Source organism: Phyllobates terribilis, unplaced genomic scaffold (assembly GCF_046119375.1).
Source record: "Phyllobates terribilis strain yellow unplaced genomic scaffold, ASM4611937v1 Scaffold_4__5_contigs__length_816908805, whole genome shotgun sequence".
NCBI classification, from domain to species: domain Eukaryota; kingdom Metazoa; phylum Chordata; class Amphibia; order Anura; family Dendrobatidae; genus Phyllobates; species Phyllobates terribilis.
In genome coordinates, this window is record NW_027362764.1 from 304,283,774 (window position 1) to 304,306,170 (window position 22,397).

Genomic DNA, 22,397 nt, shown 5'->3' on the forward strand with positions numbered 1-22,397 from the left:
ATATGCACTTTAGTAATTATTGCCCTATGGAATATCTTACTATTTTCCAGTGATCATCAGAATATACCTTTGCATAGTCTAATCCTAGCAGATTTTTAAATAACTTCTTTTTCTTATATTTATGGATAAGGTGTAACTCAGCTACATCATATTACCTCCCTCCATTGGAGGTTTTTTCCCACCTTGTTTCTTTTGTTTTACTTTTAAATTGCTAATTGTACTAATAAAAATTATTGTTTTAATTTTGCTAGAATCTCTTTTATTCTGTGGCATACTATTTGAGCTGCTAGGGATTGTGTGTTAATATGAATTTGTACAAGGCGGATTTTGTAGCAAAAAATGCATGAGACTGCCCCATTTTCCTATACAGAATAAGAAAAGTGTGTGTTGCCACTAAAACAACCTTACTCGGATGAATGGCTCTGATTTCCAGTCGAGAGTAAGACGCTATCAGTAGAGCTAGGTCATTCAGGATAGTGTGATGGGCCTAGTAGGCCTTTTGTCAGAGCATGGCACAATAGCCAAATGTTATTAACCCCTTAAAAGAAGTATGTCAGCACTATAGAGGGGGTGGGAGGACAGTGTCGACACCAGCAGGATGCTGTACAGAAATCACAGCAAAGACGAGAGGCTGCGGATGGCTTAATACAAGGAGCCCTGGGCACTGCACACAATTGGGCTTCCTGCTAAGCACTTGCAATTGCAGCCATTAAAACTTGGACTTCTTGGATATATACGATCTGCATGGCCATTACTCTAGGTATGTTTACACTGCTCTTCTTCTCCTCTGTATAGAGCTGTCAGCAGTTTTGAGGGATTTCAACTTCTGAAAGACTCCCTTTAATAACTTAAGCATTTCTTGTCTTTCAATTGACCAATCAGGACATCGCGGGTTAAGGAAGTGTAGTGTCTTTCAATAGTGGCACACTTTTATGTCAAAGTAATACTTCATTTACAGGAAGGGGGGACAATATGTCCTGCCCTGTAATTAGACCCCACACCTCCCTTTCAGCCATCTTTCAGGGCTGTTATTGTTTACAATCTGAAGTCTCCCTCTTTTCCTCTAGACTACATATCCCAAGAGGCAGTGTGGTCTGGTGTTTCGGCCAGATTGGTATTTGGGGCACGGCTCCCACATTCCCAAAATCTTTGCCCCTCCACTCCACCCACAAAGCACCATCTTGAGGCTCATATATAGTCTCAAAATGAATAATTCACTGCTCACGTTTTCTCCCGCCTATCATTCCTCCCAATTCACCTACCACTGTATAGATATGAAGTTGGAGCTCACATGATTACATGGGACAGCTGAAGAACAAAGCAAAATTATAGCAGCAAGAAAATTATGAAGAATTTATATTGTATGAATATTCTGTGCCAGAAAAACCCTGAAATCTGCAGCAATATAATTTCAATTATTATTTTAAAATAAAATTATTAGAACAAATCATTATTTTACATATTTTCACACCAATTATTGTATGATTTAAAAAAAACAATATATTTGGTAGACAATTATAAAAAAGCCAATTTATTTGGAAAAAATATATTTTAATAACATTTATTGACTCCTTAAAAAAAAGGCATAACATCTTAAAATGATTAACAATTTTTCTTGCCATCAAGGACCAAAATTGCTCAGATATTAAGGGCTTAATGCCTTCATACTTAAATTCAACAGTACTTCACTTTTTTTACCACAACTAGGGGTGAATAAAGTGTATAGAATGACATAAAACCATAGTAAAGCTGTCTTGTAATAAAAGTATGGTCATATTTACATGATGCGCTTCTGATGTGATTTTTTTTTTTATTTGCCGTGATTTTCTGAAAATGTGGTAAAATGTATTAACAACGTTTTTAGAAAATTGTGTCAAAAATACATTGGGAATGCATTCTGCGAACATGGCCTAAGTACGCCGTGTCTAGTCAGAACCCATGCTTGTCACATTTAGCTTTTCTTGGTTTATGTAGACATGAAGGGTTTTTCGTACAATGAACAAATATATACTTTTCAACCACCTCTTTGTTCTAGTGTAGATATCAAGATGTTGCTTGCAACCATTTTTAGTTTTTTTTCAGTGAAAACAATGTATCCTGGTCATGTAATGGATACTCAGGTTCTCAGCTGGTCCAAAAGCAGAACTTTACATCATAGACATACCTACACAGTCACTTAACATTTATGAGGGCGCATTTACATTAGAAGAAGATATTCTATTGTGGTGCTAAAACAAACTTGTGGACTTTGTGCCAGCTCAAGAGCACATTAGCCTCCTCACAGTCACAATGAAGTTGGAACACCCCACCAAAAAATGCACTTTTTTATTGTAAATTTTGTGTTAATGTCTGATGTGAATAAAGTTAACACATACCTGTAATGCCTTAAGGGCAATTTAACCTATAAATAGCTTGTTTTTTTAGAAGCAAAACACAAACACTTATTTAAATGTATAAAATGTGTTTTCTGAATGCTGATACAGTTATTTCACACTCAGAATCAGGAGGAAAAAAGCTTGCTCTTTAGGGCAATGGATCATACATTATGGATGTAACTATAGTCTATTATGTTAATTCTTTCTCAGCTCTCGGTTGAACTTGATGGACATTTGTCACAAACTATGTAACTACTGTATGTAATTATCTCTTTGCTGATATCCCCATCATCATGGGTGACTTCAACATACCTATTGATACTAACCATAAAGTTACCTCCAAACTGCTATCACGTACCTTATCCATTGGTCTTACACAATGGTCCGCAACAGCCATCGATAGAGATGGACACAAATGAAACTTCACCTTTACCTGCCTCTATTCCTAATTAAACCATCATAACTCACTGCTACCCTTATCTGACTAACACTGACTTACATTCTCATCCTTTTTGTCTCCAAATACCCTCCCAGTACAGCAATTAGTACACCCCTTTAGGAAACATTCAAATCTAGATATTGACACATTCTGAAAGTCTTCCACCTCTCTCTATCATACCCTCACTCAATGATACAGATGCAGCCGCCTTCGTCTACAATGGTACAATAAACTCATGACATGACTCAGTCATCCCTCTCACACACAACACTTGATGAATCAGTAGGCAGCCCTGGCACACCAACCTGACAAAAATGCTTAGGCAAACTTCCAGGATTGCAGAGCAGCACTAAGAAATTCCACTTAAAAGACTATCACATACAAAAAAAATAGTTTTCAATTTCAAGTCTGCTCTTACCTCTGCTAAACAGGATTACTTCACTCCTCTTATACCTTCTCTGTCCGACAACTCTAAACAATAATATAACACTTTTAGCTCTATACTCCATCTCCTAATGCCCCTTTCCACATATCTCATCTCAGCCAAGAACTTTGCCTCATATTTAAAAAGCAAGATTGACTACATTAGAGGGAGCTTTAACCAACAAACTCCAAAACCCCACTACATAAAAGTCCAGTCCTCTGCCCCCAAAACCTGATTTCTCACCATCACTGATTTAGTTTTACCTCTTTTACCAACAACAATCTAGTTTCTGTCTCCACCACTCTACTGAAACTTTACTAACCATAGTCACAAAATAACTGTTATCTGCCATAACCAATAAACAATACTATGTGCTCTTTCTCAGAAACCTGTCCTCTACCATTGACAAAGTCAATCCCTCCTTCATATTACAAAAACTCTCATCCCTTGTCAGCAGCTGTGAAACTCTGGTTTCCTCCCCTGCCCAGGAGATGTGGTATGATCAGACCATGTTACTGCATGGTAAGACACAGCCATTACACAGCACATAGCAGTGGCACATTTTTAAGATTATCTCAGCACAGGAACATTTTATTTAAACACATCCAATTGTGGAATTTATTTTTAATCCAAGATCTATTGATTAAAATTAACTTTGTTCATGGGAAAACCCCGTTGATCATTCAACACTTTCTCCTGCCTCCCAAGTCTTACGCTTTGCCTCTGTGTAATATTTGAATCTGCTCTGTCCCTCACCCCATAGTGACCATCAATATGTCTTTTTACTGACCTGAGATATAAGAGAATAACATCCCCCGAAGAGTGAAAATGCAGCAGCTTTCAGCTGTACACTATAGCTGCCAACTTGCTGCATCATCCACGATTAGTGTTGGCACTGACCATAGCTGTTTAACCCTTTAGATGCTGCTGCCAATAGTGACAAAGGCATCTAGATGGTTAATAAAACATGATGGCTCCCTTTTAAACCCCATCATCATCCTGAGATTGGGATTATGTGGTCCTGAATGGCCTGAGAGTCTGCCAGCTATTGTGACCTGTTCAGATGTTAGCAACATTTTATTGGTAAAAATAACCTTTTTTGTTTCTGTCAGTGCACTTTGCATTAATTCCTGAAAAGTACCGGTAGGGTTAATTAACTAACTGACAGCAGTGTTAAATGTGTAAAGGGGCGCTGTTTTTAAAATGGAACCAACTTTGTGTTTTTTCCAATAAATAGGTCCCTCAAAGTCAATTCAAAACTGAACAGGTCCCTAGAGAAATATGTTTGTAAATTTCCTTGAAAAAATGAAAAGTTGATGCAAAATATTTAAACCTTTGTTAAATGTGGCCTCTCATTTAACACTTTTAATACTCTTGCAACCTTTCAATCCATCCTCAACTCTGCCACATGGTAAACCCATCTTTCCCTGCTACATTTCTGCCTCTCTGCTCTTCCAAACCATTCATTGGCTCCACTTACTCAGAGAATTCAGTTGAAATTATTAACAGTGACATAGAAGACCATCCATAAACTGTCACCTCCAAACATCTCTGACCTAATCTCTCACTATCTTCATACCTATAATCTGAAGTCCTCACTAGTGTTGAGCAACCCCCGTAGTGTTCGGGTTCGGTTCGGTTCGTCGAATACCGGGATGTTCGTGGAACTGTTCGTCGAACACCTTAGAACACCGTCGAACACTGTTAAAACCAATGGCAGGCAAACAAAAACATATAGAACCACATAGAAAACACCTTCAAAGGTGTTCAAAAGCAGACAAACTGCTCAGAAGACACTCTCTTTAAAAAAGCCGGCCGGCAATTCAGCAGCGGCATACACCGGTACCCGACAATTTAGACAAGAAAGGATAGAGCATCACACATAGATTAGATAGATAGAAACATGTCAGTCACATATATAAGAAGTACAGTGACAGTGTTGCTTACTGTACTTGTCATTTAGTGTAAGAGGATTTATTAAAAAAAATAACAGTGTTTTCATGCACCGTTTCTTTAGAAAAGCCGGCCGGCAATTCAGCATCGGTACCCGACAATTTATAACAGAAAGAATAGAGCATTACACATAGATTAGATAGATAGAAACATGTCAGTCGCATATATAAAAAGTACAGTGATAGTGTTGATTACTGTACTTGTCATTTAGTGTTAAAATAAAGCATTTATTAGAAAAAAAATTCGCGTGGGGTTCCCCGTAATTTTAGTCTCTAGCGGAGGTTAAGCAGACAGCTGGGGCAGATGTTTGAAGCCTGGGAAGGGGGTAATACCCACGGAGCTTCCCAGGCTACTAATATCAGCCCCCAGCTGAATACCTAGCCTTTGCTAGCTATTAAAATGGGGGACCCCCAAAAAAATGACGTGGGGTCCCCCCTATTTTAATAGCTAGCAAAGGCTAGGCAGACAGCTGGGGGCTGATATTAATAGCCCAGGAAGGGTGCCATGAATATTGGCCCCCTCCCAGGCTAGAAACACCAGCCGTCAGCCGCCCCAGAAATGGCGCATCAATAGGATGCGCCAATTCTGGCACTTAGCCTCTCTCTTCCCACTGCCCTGTAGTGGTGGCAGTGGGGTAATAGGGCTGGGGTTGATGTCAGCTTATAATGCCAGCTGACATCAAGCCTAGGTTAGTAATGGAGAGGCGTCTATAAGACATCCCCATTACTAACCCCATAGTCAAAGTTAAAAAAAACACAAACACCCAGAATAAAGTCCTTTAATTGAAATAAACACACAATTCTTTATTGTTCTAAATTAAACCATACTTACCATCACGCCCATTCCAGCTGAAACCAACGATCTCCTGCAATAAAAGTAAAATAATAAAGCAACATCATCCTTACCTTTCCATGGTTCCCACAAAAGCTTCAGCTCTGCTACATTCACATGACAGGCTGGACCGCAGCAGAACGCTGCCATCCAGCTTGCCATGCAGCAGACACTGAGAAGCGCAGGCATGCTTGCCCTCTGCAGTGTCTGGCTGTGACGGCATAAAGATGAGCCGAGGTCATGTCCAATAAACTCAGCTCACCTCATGCACGTCACTGACAGCGTGGGAAAATTCTCCTGCGCATGCGGTGAGTGCAGGAGAATTTTCCCATGCTGTCAGTGACGTGCATGAGGTGAGCTCATGTCGAATGAACTCAGCTCACCTCATGCACGTCACTGACAGCGTGGGAAAATTCTCAGCGCTCAGCGCTTCAGCAGGAGAATTCTCCCACGCTGCGATGGCAGTCAGATGACAGGCTGGATCACAGCTGAGCGCTGCGATCCAGCTTGTCATCCTTCAGAGACACTGCAGAGTGCAAGCATGCCTGCGCTCTGCAGTGTTTATGAAGGATGGCATGCTGGATGGCAGCGCATCCATTTCTGGGGCGGCTGGCGGCTGGTGTTTCTAGCCTGGGAGGGGGCCAATATACATGGCACCCTTCCTGGGCTATTAATATCAGCCCCCAGCTGTCTGCCTAGCCTTTGCTAGCTATTAAAATAGGGGGCACCCCATGTCATTTTTTTGGGGGTCCCCCATTTTAATAGCTAGTAAAGGCTAGGTATTCAGCTGGGGGCTGATATTAGTAGCCTGGGAAGCTCCGTGGGTATTACCCCCTTCCCAGGCTTCAAACATCTGCCTAGCCGTCTGCTTAACCTCCGCTAGAGACTAAAATTACGGGGGATCCCACGCCAATTTTTTTTTTAATAAATCCTGTATTTTAACACTAAATGACAAGTACAGTAATCAACACTATCACTGTACTTATTATATATGTGACTGACATGTTTCTATCTATCTAATCTATGTGTGATGCTCTATTCTTTCTGTTATAAATTGTCTGGTACCGATGCTGAATTGCCGGCCTGCTTTTTTAAAGAGACGGTGCATGAAAACACTAATATTTTTTTTAATAAATCCTTTAACACTAAATGACAAGTACATTAACCAACACTGTCACTGTACTTCTTATATATGTGACTGACATGTTTCTATCTATCTAATCTATGTGTGATACTCTATTCTTTCTGTTCTAAATTGTCGGGTACCGGTGTATGCCGCTGCTGAATTGCCGGCTTTTCATGTTTCACTGTGAGCACTGTTCCCATCGATTTGGGCAACTATTGTAATGCCACAACCACCATGGCTGTGGCATTACAGTGAGTGGCAGACAATCCCGGCATGATTGGTGCTCGAAATAGCGCCAGACATGCAGGACACGCTTTTGGTGCACGAACAGTTATCGAACATAACCTCGAACAGCCAAATTTTTTGCAAATCGTTCGCGTTCGTCGAACGACTCGAACACCACCCAAAACAGCTCGAATTTGAGATTGGCGAACAGTTCTAGTCGAACAATGCTCATCTCTAGTCCTCACAAGTTATCCTTCTTTGCTCTCCTTATTTGTTCACCACACAATCATCCCCAATACATGAGAACTGAAGTGCATGAGATCAGCAATCAATGTGTAAAATATTCCCGTAGAGGAAATAAGTAAAAATAAATTAATAAAGTTAGTAAAAATGTAAATTAAAAACACAAAAAAATCTGGAAAAATATTTGGCCACTAAACATGCAGGTGTTATGTAAAAGCAAAAACATATGCATAATGGATATCACCACATGAACTACACAAACTATAAAATTGTCTAATTATTCATCCAAAATGGGAACACTGTAAAAAAAAAAGGGAAAAATTTGTATGTAAAAAAATTGTATCACTTGCAAGGTGGCTGCCGGACACATAGTGGATGGGAGATATGTATCACGGAGGTGCATGTCCTCTGTGATATAAACCTGGAGTAATGCTCTAGTACACATAATGCTAAGAGGGGTTATTTGGCCATGTTAGGTCCAGCTCTAATTGTGAGCAGCTGAATATTTAGGGCAAGTAGACTGCTCACCATATCTCCATCCCTGGGTGTAGGTCACAAAATAAAATGGAGCCTGTTTGTTTGACACATGGCCTGTGTGTGTGAAGTTAAGAAGACCTCCTGTGTGATGTGTCCAGACTGAGCCAGCACACTGGATGCTATCCAGCCTGTGTGTCCTGGACTGTCTCTAAAGTGACTTTTTTGGTACTGTTTACTTTGTTTTGTCTGCACTGAAAGGCTGTTTATTTTCCTTGGCTTGTGGCTTGGTTTATGAAGCTTCAGTAAAAAAGCCTAGATATTTAAATGGAAACGGTTTCCATGTTACCTTACCACGCACCCAAGTGAGTAGCATTCCCACACACTGAAATTGTTAACTTGTCCCTACAAAAAGCGATCCCTCATATGGTTATATAGGCGAAAAATGAAAAAAAAAGTTATGCACTCAAAATAGGGAGAAAAAATAGTTTTTAGTGTGTAAATATTGCAAAACATAACAAGCTATATATCATTGTAATTGTAGTGATCCAAAGAATAAGCTGTATTATCACTTCTATCGCATGGTGAGTGAACAGTATAAAAAAAAAAGAATACCAATTCTTGAACTCCTGTTCATTTATTCAATCCACCTCACAAAGATTAGTATACGAATGGTGGAAGAAAAAAATAGAAATGCAGTTTTTGGGAGTTGCCGATATTCAGTAAAGCTGAGGACTGGAGGACAGTAAAAAGAAAGTTTATTGAAACAACGCATTTTGGAGTAGATTTAATTCCTTCATCAGGTACATACAAGCAGAAAAAACATTTAGGGGCCGATTTATGAAGACTGGCTTAGGGCAAGCTTGGGCTACGACGATTTTGTTACAGTACAACCGGTGATGAATTTATCAAGTAGTGCATGCCACTTCATGAATATGTCACTTCTAGTAAATACCGTGCACCTCCATGCACTGTCCCAGAAATGCTACTCTAGCGAAGGACTGGAGTAGCATTTCTGGTGTAGAAAATACAGATTTGATTAATTTGATGAAGGGGGCATAGCTACTCCTCAGCTCCACCCATTTTGGCAGAGCTGGTCCAAAGAGGCATGTTTAAATGCCAAAAGTCGCAAAAATATTGGAACTTATCAAATCTTTGACTACACTTTTGTGGTGTAAAAGCTTTGATAAATTGGTCCCTAAGTCTTATATATTAACCCGTACATAGGTCAATGGGCAGTTACCTGCTAGACAGTTACTATTAAAATGATTTAACAAGAAAAAACATCATTATTATATATATATACATATATATATATATATAGTACAGACCAAAAGTTTGGACACACCTTCTCATTTAAAGATTTTTCTGTATTTTCATGACTATGAAAATTGTACATTCACACTGAAGGCATCAAAACTATGAATTAACACATGTGGAATTATATACTTAACAAAAAAGTGTGAAACAACTGAAAATATGTCTTATATTCTAGGTTCTTCAAAGTAGCCACCTTTTGCTTTGATGACTGCTTTGCACACTCTTGGCATTCTCTTGATGAGCTTCAAGAGGTAGTCACCGGAAATGGTCTTCCAACAATCTTGAAGGAGTTCCCAGAGATGCTTAGCACTTGTTGGCCCTTTTGCCTTCACTCTACGATCCAGCTCACCCCAAACCATCTCAATTGGGTTCAGGTCTGATGACTGTGGAGGCCAGGTCATCTGGCGTAGCACCCCATCACTCTCCTTCTTGGTCAAATAGCCCTTACACAGCCTGGAGGTGTGTTTGGGGTCATTGTCCTGTTGAAAAATAAATGATGGTCCAACTAAACGCAAACCGGATGGAATAGCATGCCGCTGCAAGATGCTGTGGTAGCCATGCTGGTTCAGTATGCCTTCAATTTTGAATAAATCCCCAACAGTGTCACCAGCAAAGCACCCCCACACCATCACACCTCCTCCTCCATGCTTCACAGTGGGAACCAGGCATGTAGAGTCCATCCGTTCACCTTTTCTGCGTCGCACAAAGACACGGTGGTTGGAACCAAAGATCTCAAATGTGGACTCATCAGACCAAAGCACAGATTTCCTCTGGTCTAATGTTCATTCCTTGTGTTCTTTAGCCCAAACAAGTCTCTTCTGCTTGTTGCCTGTCCTTAGCAGTGGTTTCCTAGCAGCTATTTTACCATGAAGGCCTACTGCACAAAGTCTCCTCTTAACAGTTGTTGAAGACATGTGTCCGCTGCTAGAACTCTGTGTGGCACTGACCTGGTCTCTAATCTGAGCTGCCGTTAACCTGCGATTTCTGAGGCTAGTGACTCGGATAAACTTATCCTCAGAAGCAGAGGTGACTCTTAGTCTTCCTTTCCTGGGGCGATCCTCATGTGAGCCAGTTTCTTTGTAGCGCTTGATGGTTTTTGCAACTGCACTTGGGGACACTTTCAAAGTTTTCCCAATTTTTCGCACTGACTGACCTTCATTTCTTAAAATAATGATGGCCACTCGTTTTTCTTTACTTAGCTGCTTTTTTCTTGCCATAATACAAATTCTAACAGTCTATTCAGTAGGACTATCAGCTGTGTATCCATCAGACTTCTGTACAACACAACTGATGGTCCCAACCTCATTTATAAGGCAAGAAATCCCACTTTTTAAACCTAGTAATAGTAATGAAAATACAGAAAAATCTTTAAATGAGAAGGTGTGTCCAAACTTTTGGTCTGTACTGTAGTAATCTATATATATATATATTTATATATATATATATATATATATATACACACACATACATACATACACACATATATATATATATATATATATATATATACTAGATGGTGGCCCGATTACTGAGGACCGGAGAGTGTGTTTAAATTTGGCGCCAAAATCGCTGATTGGTCGCGGCCGGCGGTCACGACTAATCAGCAGAGCGGTGTTCAAATTTGACGCCAATATCGCTGATTGGTAGTGGCCGGTCGGGGTAGTTAAGCTGCGAGCGCCGGTCATCTCCCGGCTGCATCGCCGCTGACCTCTGTGCGGCAGATGAGCTGCTAACGGCCGCCATCTTTTTCTGAAATCCCGCGTCGCTCATTGGCCGCGGCCGGACCAATCAGAGACGCAGGATTTCCTGGACAGAAGGACAGACAGACGGGATAAGACAATTATATATATTAGATATATATAATATGCTTGATTTTATTTTAGGATTAGCGGCTTTCGGCCGTTTCCTTCCTCTTCATAAAATTCTACCAGATAATTAAAACATTAGGGATCTCAGAAAATGGCAACACAAGCAAAGATTTTTTTTCATTTTTATTTTTATTTTTTTACAAATTTCCAATTTCCTCTTTCACCACTTAAAAAAATATGCAAATTTGGTATTATCTGTAATCATAGTGACTTTGATAATAACACAGCCAGGTAATTTTTACTGCACAATGAATGCCATAAAAGTAAAACCCCAAAAATGATTGCAGACTTGCATGTTTTTTTTTCCGCTCTTTCAGCACATTTGGAATTTTGTCCTGCTTCTAAAGTATATTGCATGGTAAAATTGATAGAGCTATTCAAAAGTACAAATCATCCTGAAAAAATTAAACACTTGTATTGCTGTTTGGATAAAAAAATTAAAAAAAGTTAAGTTAAGGGTCTTGGAAGAAAGGAAGGAAAAAAATGAAACTGCAGAAAGAAAAAAAAAAGAACGCCTGGTTCTCAAGGGGTTAATGCTAAAGCGCTGTGGCATATACTTCATATATTGTCTTAATATACTGTACATACACTCTAAAAAGGTGTTTAAAAATTCATACAATCTTATAAAATAAATATTTTATTGTCAGGACTTACGTAATGGTGTCAATCATATCCAATCCCATTTCAACACAGCAATGTGCATGATCAGTTTTTGGCTGTGTTAGTCCAGAAACACAGTAATAACAATCTCCAAGAATCTTTATTCTTCTGCAGTGGTTTTCCTGTTGCAAATTACAATAGTTCATAATTGTAAACAATTTGTTAGATACTGGTCTTTATTTTATTACATACAAGTTATAATTCAGATTTAAAATAAGAACTTGAACGTTAGGGCTCTATAAATATAAAGTATATTACTTTTGTGATAATCACATGTAGTTTTTTTTCCCCAAAACCATTTAAAGGATTCGGTCACCAGGTTTTGTTACCCCATCTGAGAGCAGCATAACGTAGGGGCAGAGACCCTGATTCCACTGATGTATCACTTACTGAGCTGCTTGCTGAAATTTTGATAAAAGCACTGTTTATCTGCTGCAGATCTAGCAGTTCTCTGAATGTTGAGCTCTGAATCCAATGCAGTTCTGAGCTTAGACCATTATAGAACTCTATGGTTATCCAGGCTAGGATCAGAAGAAACGGTATGTGACAGTCATGGAAAGACAAGCCCTCATTGGAAATCCTCACATATTGAAAATCAAACAATAATGTAAACTTACTACAAACGACAGTATAAACACAACATAATCCTCCGCTAACTCCAACCCCTCCCCCGCCTCACATCGCAACCCTACTAACTTTATTAACATCAGTTGTATTCCTTCATCTCCTTATTTTAATTGTGCACTGTGGAATTCACGGTTTGTGCTTCCGTTCCTGCACGACTACTTTCTGAATAACTCTCTTAATCTGCTGACCCTCATCGTAACCTGGATTCAAGATTGTGACACTGTTTCCCCTGGCGTTATTTCTCATGGCGGCTTACATTTTTCCCATTCCCTGAGACCTGCGAACAGACTTGGTGGTGGAGTCAGCATATTCCTGTCCCCACAATGCACTTTCCAGGTCATCCCCCCATTTTCATCACTCTCATTCGCTTCTATTGAGGTCCACACCATCTGGCTCTTCCATCCACTCTCCCTCAGAGTAGCGGTCGTATACCGTCCCCCAAGCTCACCCACCCAGTTCCTTGACCATTTTTCTGCCTGGCTGCTGCGCTTCATGTCCTCATAATGGCCAACTCTTATCCTGCGAGATTTCAACATCCCCATAAACAGCCCCACCTCTCCATCCGCATCCCAGCTTCTATCTCTAACCACTTCTCTTGGCCTCTCACAGCTTTCAATCTCTGAGAGACACAAAGATGGGAACACCCTTGATCTGATCTTTGTCCGCCTCTGTTCAATCTCCTACTTAGATAACTCACCTCTTCCCCTCTCTGACCACACTCCTTCATGCTCACAAATTCTTGCCACCAAAGCACACTCCTACCTATCACACATTCAGAAATCTACTGTACAAGCCACTAACCCCCATACACTTACAAACTCCCTACAATCATCACTGTCCCCAATACCCTCTTTTTCTGTCTCGATCTTGCTGTATATCACTACAATGACACTCACAGACGCACCCTGGACAAAGTTGTGCCCCTCACCCTCAGAACCTCCACACACAGAATAAACAGCCCTGGCTAACATCTCAAACACGATTTATCAAGCAATGCTCTAGGAGTCCCGAATGCCTATGGAAGAAAACTCGCACACCAGAAAACTTTGACTCCACTATAAATTTATGTTAAGAACCTATGACTCTGCCCTTCACCTTGCCAAACACACTTACTTCACCACCCTGATCTCCTCACTATCCAACAACCCAAAAAAACTTTTTGACACCTTTCACTTCCTCCTCAGTCCTAAAACAAAGGCCCCTATCACAGACATTTGTGCTGAAAAGCTGGCCTCCTAATCTACAGACAAAATAGAAATATCCCTCAGGAAATCAGCTCCTTGCCACCAAGTGCAGTGACTCCCAACCTTCCCATATCTCCTCTGGCTTGCTCTCCACATTTGACCCCGTAACAGAAGAAGTCTCCAAGCTCCTCTCTTCTTCTCGTCTTACTACATTACTACATGCACTACTGACCCCATTATCTCACACCTACTCCAGTCTCTCTCTCCAGTCGTCACTACTCGCCTAACTAAAATGTTCAATCTCTCCATCTCTTTTGGTATCTTCCCCTCCTCCTTCAAGCACTTTATCATTACTCCATTATTAAAAAAAACCCTCTCTTGCCTCACCCTGCACAAAAAACTACAGACTAGAGATGAGCGTTGTTCGACTCGAACAGTTCGCCAATCTCAAATTCGAGCTGTTTTGGGCGGTGTTCGAGCCTTTCGGCGAACACGAACGATTTGAAAAAAATTTGGCAGTTCGAGGTTATGTTCGATAACTGTTCGTGCACCAAAATCATAACTGGATTTTTTCTCAGTAATGCTGAAAATTAATGTTAATACGCAGTTTGAGTGTACAGCGGGGCGGGGGGAGGGGCATGGGATGGATCTCTGCAGGAATAATGAAGATCTCCATTTTTTTTTCTCTTTCCCGCATTTACAGTGGGGAGGTGCAATCTGTCAGCCTATCAGCAGAGCACACACGGAACGAATTGCTTTTTTTCACACAAGCAAGGGCATGTGTCATTGGCAGTGTATGTCACATGTCCTTGCCCTATAAGACCCAGCCTTTTTCCCCGTCGCCACCATTTTCTCACTGCTGCAGCTGCGTGTTAGACGGCACCGCTGTTGCTGTGTGCGCTATACCTTGTTAATTTCAAGCCAATTTTCGCACAAATCTACAGATAGCATGGGAGTAGGGAATAGTTGTGATTGCAGTCCTTTTAAGGACTAGGTTACAGCATTTCCTACGACTTTTATCAGGCAGGTCTGTGCTCTTAAATAGATAGGTTGGGAGTAAAGATTAATTGTAATTGCAGTCCTTTTCAGGACTAGGTTACATCAGTTCCTATCAGTTTTTGCCAGGCAGATCTGTGCCAGTGCTGTGCAAGTTTTTTTCACAGCATTTGGCTAAATCTAGCAAAGCTAATCCTTTTTGGCCTATTGCAGAGTGTGTTAGTCAGTGGAGTAGCCTATCTGTGTTGCAAGCTACACCACCTGTGTATAGAATACCAATTTTTTTACTGCACCTAGTGAAGTAAAACCTATTGGGCATAGCATCATTCTATTCGTCCATCTATACTGACTTCCATCAGTTTGCAAATTGAATATAATTTTTTTCTGCATCTAGCTCTGAAAAAATATTTGGGCTTCTAGCAGTGTGTGGGACTTGGTCTATTAGTCCATCTATACTGACCTCCATCAGGTTGCAAATTAAAAATAATTTTTTGTCTGCATCTAGCTCTGAAAAAAATATTTGGGCTTCTAGCTGTGTGTGGGACTTGGTCTATTAGTCCATCTATACTGACCTCCATCAGGTTGCAAATTAAAAATAATTTTTATCTGCATCTAGCTCTGAAAAAATATTTGGGCTTCTAGCAGTGTGTGGGACTTGTTCTATTAGTCCATCTATACTGACCTCCATCAGGTTGCAAATTAAAAATAATTTTTATCTGCAACTAGCTCTGAAAAAATATTTGGCCTTCTAGCAGTGTGTGGGACTTGTTCTATTAGTCCATCTATACTGACCTCCATCAGGTTGCAAATTCAAAGTAATTTTTTGTCTGCATCTAGCTCTGAAAAAATATTTGCCCTTCTAGCAGTGTGTGGGATTTGTTCTATTAGTCCATCTATACTGACCTCCATCAGGTTGCAAATTAAAAATAATTTTTATCTGCATCTAGCTCTGAAAAAATATTTGGCCTTCTAGCAGTGTGTGGGACTTGTTCTATTAGTCCATCTATACTGACCTCCATCAGGTTGCAAATTAAAAATAATTTTTATCTGCATCTAGCTCTGAAAAAATATTTGCCCTTCTAGCAGTGTGTGGGACTTGTTCTATTAGTCCATCTATACTGACCTCCATCAGGTTGCAAATTAAAAATAATTTTTATCTGCATCTAGCAAAAGAGGAGACAGAGAGACTAATTGCCAAGGAAAGTAAAACGAATCCCAAACTGTTCTTTAACTATATAAACAGTAAAAGGATTAAAACTGATGGAGTTGGCCCATTGAAAAATAACCTGGGTAAAATCATAGAGGGCGATGAGGGTAAAGCAAACCTACTCAATAGCTTCTTCTCCACTGTTTTCACAAAAGAAAACAATTTATCGGAGGAAATGCAGAGTGATAAAGTAAACCCTCCGCTAAATATCACCCACCTAACCCAGGTGGAAGTTCAGAAACGCCTAAATAATATCAAAATAGACAAGTCACCAGGCCCAGATGGCATACACCCCCGGGTACTAAAAGAATTAAGTAATGTGATAGACAGACCGCTGTATCTTATATTCAAGCACTCTTTATGGACAGGGACTGTCCCACTAGACTGGCGCCAAGCAAATGTGGTACCAATATTCAAAAAGGGGTCTAAAAGTGACCCTGGGAACTATAGACCAGTCAGCTTAACGTCTCTTGTGGGTAAATTGCTTGAAGGATTTCTTAGAGATGCTATTGTAGAATATCTTAATGATAATAACTGTCTAACTCCATATCAACATGGATTCATGAGGGATCGCTCCTGCCAAACAAACCTGATGGCCTTCTACGAGGAGGTGAGCTCACATCTGGATCGGGGAGAGTCAGTGGATGTTGTATACCTTGACTTCTCCAAAGCGTTTGATACCGTGCCACACAAAAGGTTGGTATATAAAATGAGAATGCTTGGTTTGGGGGATAATGTGTGCAAGTGGGTAAATAGCTGGCTGAGTGATAGAAAGCAGAGGGTGGTTATCAATGGAGTAAGCTCAGGGGGTGTCAGGCTTACTAGCGGGGTGCCTCAAGGGTCTGTCTTGGGCCCTATATTATTTAATATATTTATTAATGATCTAATGGAAGGGTTGCATAGTAAAATAGCAATATTTGCAGATGATACTAAACTTTGTAAAGTAGTTAATACAGATGAGGACAGGGCACAGCTACAGGAGGATTTAGATAAATTGGGGAGTTGGGCCAAAAAATGGCAAATGGGGTTCAATGCCGATAAATGTAAGGTCATGCACATGGGAAAGAAAAACAACAGTTACCCATACATATTAAATGGGAAACCGTTGGGGAAATCTGACATGGAGAAGGACCTGGGCGTCTGGGTTAATAGCAAATTAAATTGGAGTGCCCAGTGTCAGGCAGCAGCTGCGAAGGCAAATAGAGTCATGGCATGCATCAGAAGAGGAATAGGGGCATATGATGAGAACATTGTTCTTCCTCTGTATAAAGCGCTGGTAAGGCCGCACTTAGAATATTGTGCACAGTTCTGGGCTCCGGTGCTCAGGAAAGACATATTGGAGCTAGAGAGGGTACAAAGGAGGGCGACTAAGGTAATAAAGGGAATGGAGGGACTAGAATACCCAGAGAGGTTGTCAAAATTAGGCCTATTTACATTGGAAAAGAGAAGGCTTAGGGGAGACCTCATAAACATGTATAAATACATGAGGGGGCAGTACAGAGATCTCTCCCATGACCTGTTTATACCAAGGATGGTGACAAAGACAAGGGGGCACACTAAGCGTCTGGAGGAAAGGAGGTTCCTGCACCAGCATAGAAGGGGATTCTTTACAGTCAGAGCCGTGAGACTCTGGAACTCTCTGGGAGAGGAAGTGGTGATGTCCAACTCACTTAATGAGTTCAAGAGAGGCCTGGATGCCTTTCTTGAGAACAATAAAATTACATCTTATGCTTAGTGATAGTTAATTAATCCAGGAATTTAATCTGACTGCCAGATTGGTGTCGGGAAGTGAATTTTTCCTCAATGATGTAAATTGGCCTATACCACATGGGTTTTTGTTGCCTTCCCCTGGATCAACGCTGCGGAATAGCTGCAGTGCACAAGAAATAGGCTGAACTGGATGGACGCTTGTCTTTTTTCGGCCTTATAAACTATGTAACTATGTAACTATGTAGCTCTGAAAAAATATTTGCCTTTCCAGCAGTGTGTGGGACTAGTTCTATTAGTCCATCTATACTGACCTCCATCAGGTTGCAAATTAAAAATAATTTTTATCTGCATCTAGCTCTGAAAAAATATTTGCCCTTCTAGCAGTGTGTGGGACTTGTTCTATTAGTCCATCTATACTGACCTCCATCAGGTTGCAAATTAAAAATAATTTTTATCTGCATCTAGCTCTGAAAAAATATTTGGGCTTCTAGCAGTGTGTGGGACTTGTTCTATTAGTCCATCTATACTAACCTCCATCAGGTTGCAAATTGAATATAATTTTTTTCTGCATCTAACCCAGACGATAGTTTTGGCCTAATACCACAGTTTGGCCACTCAGCTCTGCTCGGTTCCCATCCATTGTTTTTTGTGCAAACAACTCCAGAGTTGTGAATTAGTTAACCACCAAAATGAGTGGAAAAAGGCCTACTGCTGGTGGAGAGGGGAATAGGCGTGTTGGGAAGGGGAAAAAAGGTTGTGTACGTCGGGTAGGTGTTAAAGCAACAGTAACATCTGCAGAAGAAAGACCATCTTCCAGCCAAACTAAAATGTCTACTTCTTTTAGCGGACAATGTGATAAGATCCCTTTCTTACGGCCACGCCAATCGCTACAAATTCCAGATGAGGCACAAAAACAGCAGGTGCTTCAACGGATATCAAGTGCTCCTTTAAGTGGGCTCTCCTCCACATCAACTTCAACATCACAAATACTCCAGTCCTCAGAGGTGTCGCCCCAATCGCACTTGCTTCCTCACAGCTCCCAAATCTCCAGGTGCCCATCTGAGTATGAGGTAGAACATGGTTGAGTCTGCAGAGCTGTTTACTCATGCTATAGCATGGGAATCAGAGGTCGGCTCCAGAGCTTCTGTGAATCCAGACGAGGAAATGATCTGCACTGATGCCCAGAATTTTTATAAGTCGGATCCAGGACCAGACGCAGAAGGTTCTGAACATAATGTAGACCCTCATTCCCAAACTGTAACTCCTGTTGGTGGAGACAATGAGGAAGACGATGATGAGACTCAAATACCTGATTGGAGCGACAGCTTTAGTTTTTTGTCAGGGCAGGAACAGGTTGGCTCTGAGGACGACGGGTGTGATAACACACAGGGTGATGATGATGAGGTTGGAGATCCCACTTACTGTCAACCCACAGTCAGCCAAGAGATGAGGTCAGTAGAGGAGGTGGAGGAGGATGCTAGTGACGACGAGGTCAGGTTGCGCCTTCCTGGAGAGAGACGTACTACTGGAAGCACGTCAACAACCGCATCCTCAAACACAACTCTGCCTCTGACCACAAGTCGTAGTGGCTCTTCAGGTCGCATGGGTGCTAAGCCTTGCATAGCCTGGGCATTTTTTCAGATCGATAAAGATGACCCAACTCGTGTTATCTGTAACATTTGTCAACAAAAGCTAAGTAGAGGCCAAAAAATACATAGTTTGAGTACTTCATGCATGAACCGGCACATGGACATGAAGCATAAGTTGCAGTGGGAAGCTCACTGTGCTACAATGTGGCCTAGCCGGCCGGGCCAACCACCATCTGCCCCATCTTGTGCATCTGCGGCCTCTTCATCCTCTGTGACTGGGGGGACAGCAGTCACACCTGTTTTGGGACGCAGACCTGCCACCTCTTTACCCGCAACAGCCAGCGTGATTGGCAGGTCATCATTTTCTTTGGAGGTGGTAACACCAGCTGGTGTTGAGCGCTGTCCGACATCGATAGCACCACCTTTGGATCAAGGCAACCTAACATGTCCGCCTGCATCTTCCTCACAGGCCGGCAGTTTGCCGGGGACACCTTTATCAACCCCGTCTAAGCACAATAGCCAGCTCTCGGTCCCTCAGATGTGGACAAGTAAAAGACCATTTCCTCCTAGCCATGAGAAAGCTAAGAGGTTGAATTTCACCATCTGCAAGCTCTTGGCTACAGAAATGCTGCCTTTCCGCCTGGTGGACACAGAGGATTTTCGAGACCTTATGTCCGTCACAGTGCCCCAGTACAAGATGCCCAGTCGGCACTACTTCTCAAAGAAAGGTGTGCCTGCGCTCCATCAGCATGTCGCACACAACATCACCGCTTCTTTGAGAAACTCTGTGTGTGACAGGGTGCATTTCACCACAGACACTTGGACGAGTAGGCATGGACAGGGGCGTTACATGTCGCTGACTGGGCACTGGCTAACTATGGTGACAGCAGGACAAGGGGCTGCTGTCCAAGTCTTGCCGTCCCCACGAGTTGTGCGTCAATCCTCTTTATCTCAAAGTTCCTCCACTGCTTCTGCCTCCTCAACCTCCTCCCGGTCCTCCACCTGCACCCAAAGCCTGTCTGGTCATGCCACAAGCTTTCTAACTGCGCAGAAGGGATCCTGCACACCTCCTTACTATGCTGGCAGTAGGGCTCAACGTCATCAGGCGGTTTTTACTTTGAAATGTCTGGGAAATATGAGTCACACAGCTGAGGAGATGTGGTCAGCTCTGGAGAACCAATTTCATGAATGGTTGTCTCCACTGGACCTGAAACCAGGGAAGGCTGTGTGCGGCAATGCTGCAAACCTGGGTGCGGCCCTTCGCCGGGGCAATGTCACACACGTGCCTTGTATGGCTCACGTGTTGAACCTGGTTGTCCAGCAATTTTTAGCCCACTATCCCGGACTAGATGGCCTTCTGCAGAGGGCACGGTCGCTGTGTGCACACTTCCGCCGTTCGCATCCCGCAGCTCAGCGACTTACATCTCTACAGAAGTCGTTGGGCCTGCCACTTCACCGGCTAAAATGCGATGTGCCTACCCGGTGGAATTCAACTCTGCACATGTTGCAGCGACTGTGGCAGCACCGACAAGCCCTGGTGCAATACGTTCTGACGTATAGCCTGGGCCAACGAGATCCAGAGGTGGGGCAAATCACGCTGGATGAGTGGTCTCAGATCAGGGACCTATGCACCCTTCTGCACAGTTTTGAAATGGCGACGAAGATGTTTAGTGCTGACGATGCCATTATCAGCATGACTATTCCGGTGATTTACATGCTGGAGCACATGTTAAACAGAATTCGGAGTCAGGTGGTGGCACAAGAGGAGGTGGAGGAAGTAGAGGAGGAGGAGTTGTATGCGGAAGGGTTAACATCTGCAAGGTCCAGACGGTCGGCAGCACCAAGGTGGCAGGCATGTGAGGGTGGGGGAGATGGTTTTACCAGGGCGCATGGTAGCAGTCAAACTAGTGAGGAAGGTGCAGGAGCCCAGGAAGAAGTGGAGGACGAACTGATGGAAGACTCATCAGATGAGGGAGACCTTGATCACATTTCTGTTGTGCGAGGTTGGGGGGAGAGGACAGAGGAAGGAAGCTTGTTTGTTACCTCCCCACCAACACAACAGGGACTTGGTGCTCCTGGATGCGCAAGACACATGAGTGCCTTCTTGCTGCACTACCTGCAACATGACCCTCGAATTGTGAGAATTAGAAATAATCCAGACTACTGGGTTTCCACACTGTTAGATCCCCGGTACAAAAGTAAATTTGCAGAAATTATTCCTGCCATAGAAAGGGATGCACGCATGCAGGAGTATCAGCAGAGACTGTTGCAGAATCTTACATGTGCTTTTCCACAAAACACCAGTGGTGCACGTAGTGAATCTCACAGTTCCAACTTGCCAACCGTGGGACCGTCGAGTGTTCAGCACTCAAACCGTAACAGAAACACAGTATCTGCTGGTAACATCAATTTTGCGGAATCATTTCACCACTTTTTTAGCCCATCCTTTGCAAGGCCACAGGAGACAAGAAGTCTGACACATAGCCAACGCCTAGAGACGATGGTACAGGAGTAACTCCAAGTAAACATTGAAGCCATGACTGTGTCACTGGACCCTTGCTCTTTTGGGGCTTCCAATCTGGATAAATGGCCGGAGCTCGCCACTTACGCCTTGGAGATCTAGTCATGCCCCGCAGCCAGCGTTCTGTCTGAACGTGTGTTCAGCGCTGCTGGTGGTGTGCTGACAGATAAGCGCACGCAGCTCTCCACTGATAATGTAGACAGACTCACGTTCATAAAGATGAACAAATCATGGATCCGAAACGACTTTTCTACCCCTGTGTCATCCTGGGGAGAGTAAAAGCTTGATGATTGGTTAAAATCACCTCACCAACCATTTTAAACTTTCAAATTACTAATCATGTTTATCTGTATCTTGGCTGGAAAATAATTTGGGCTTTGTAGCAGTGTGCAGTACTGATTCTATTAGGCCATCTATACTAAGCTCCACCAGATTTAAAATTAATAATAATTTTTAGCTGCATCTAGCCTGGAAAATAATTTTGGGGCTCCGAGATGAGCAAGACACATAAGTGCCTTCCTGCTGCACTACCTGCAACATGACCCTCAGAGTGTCAGAATTCGAAGTAATCCTGACTACTGGGTTGCCACACTCTTAGATCCCCCACACTCTTCGATCAACCTTT

The 22,397-nt window shown here is 42.2% G+C and overlaps 1 protein-coding gene across 2 annotated transcripts in view; it reads right to left on the reverse strand.

Annotated features, from left to right (window-relative positions):
- The window catches only part of ADCY1 (adenylate cyclase 1), a 743,884-nt gene that overhangs the window by 383,580 nt on the left and 337,907 nt on the right, over positions 1 to 22,397 (reverse strand). For both annotated transcript variants that reach the window (XM_073678356.1, XM_073678357.1), the window contains exon 5: positions 11,933 to 12,060. In XM_073678356.1, coding sequence (XP_073534457.1) covers positions 11,933 to 12,060 — 128 coding nt within the window. The remainder of the gene's footprint in view (positions 1 to 11,932; positions 12,061 to 22,397) is intronic.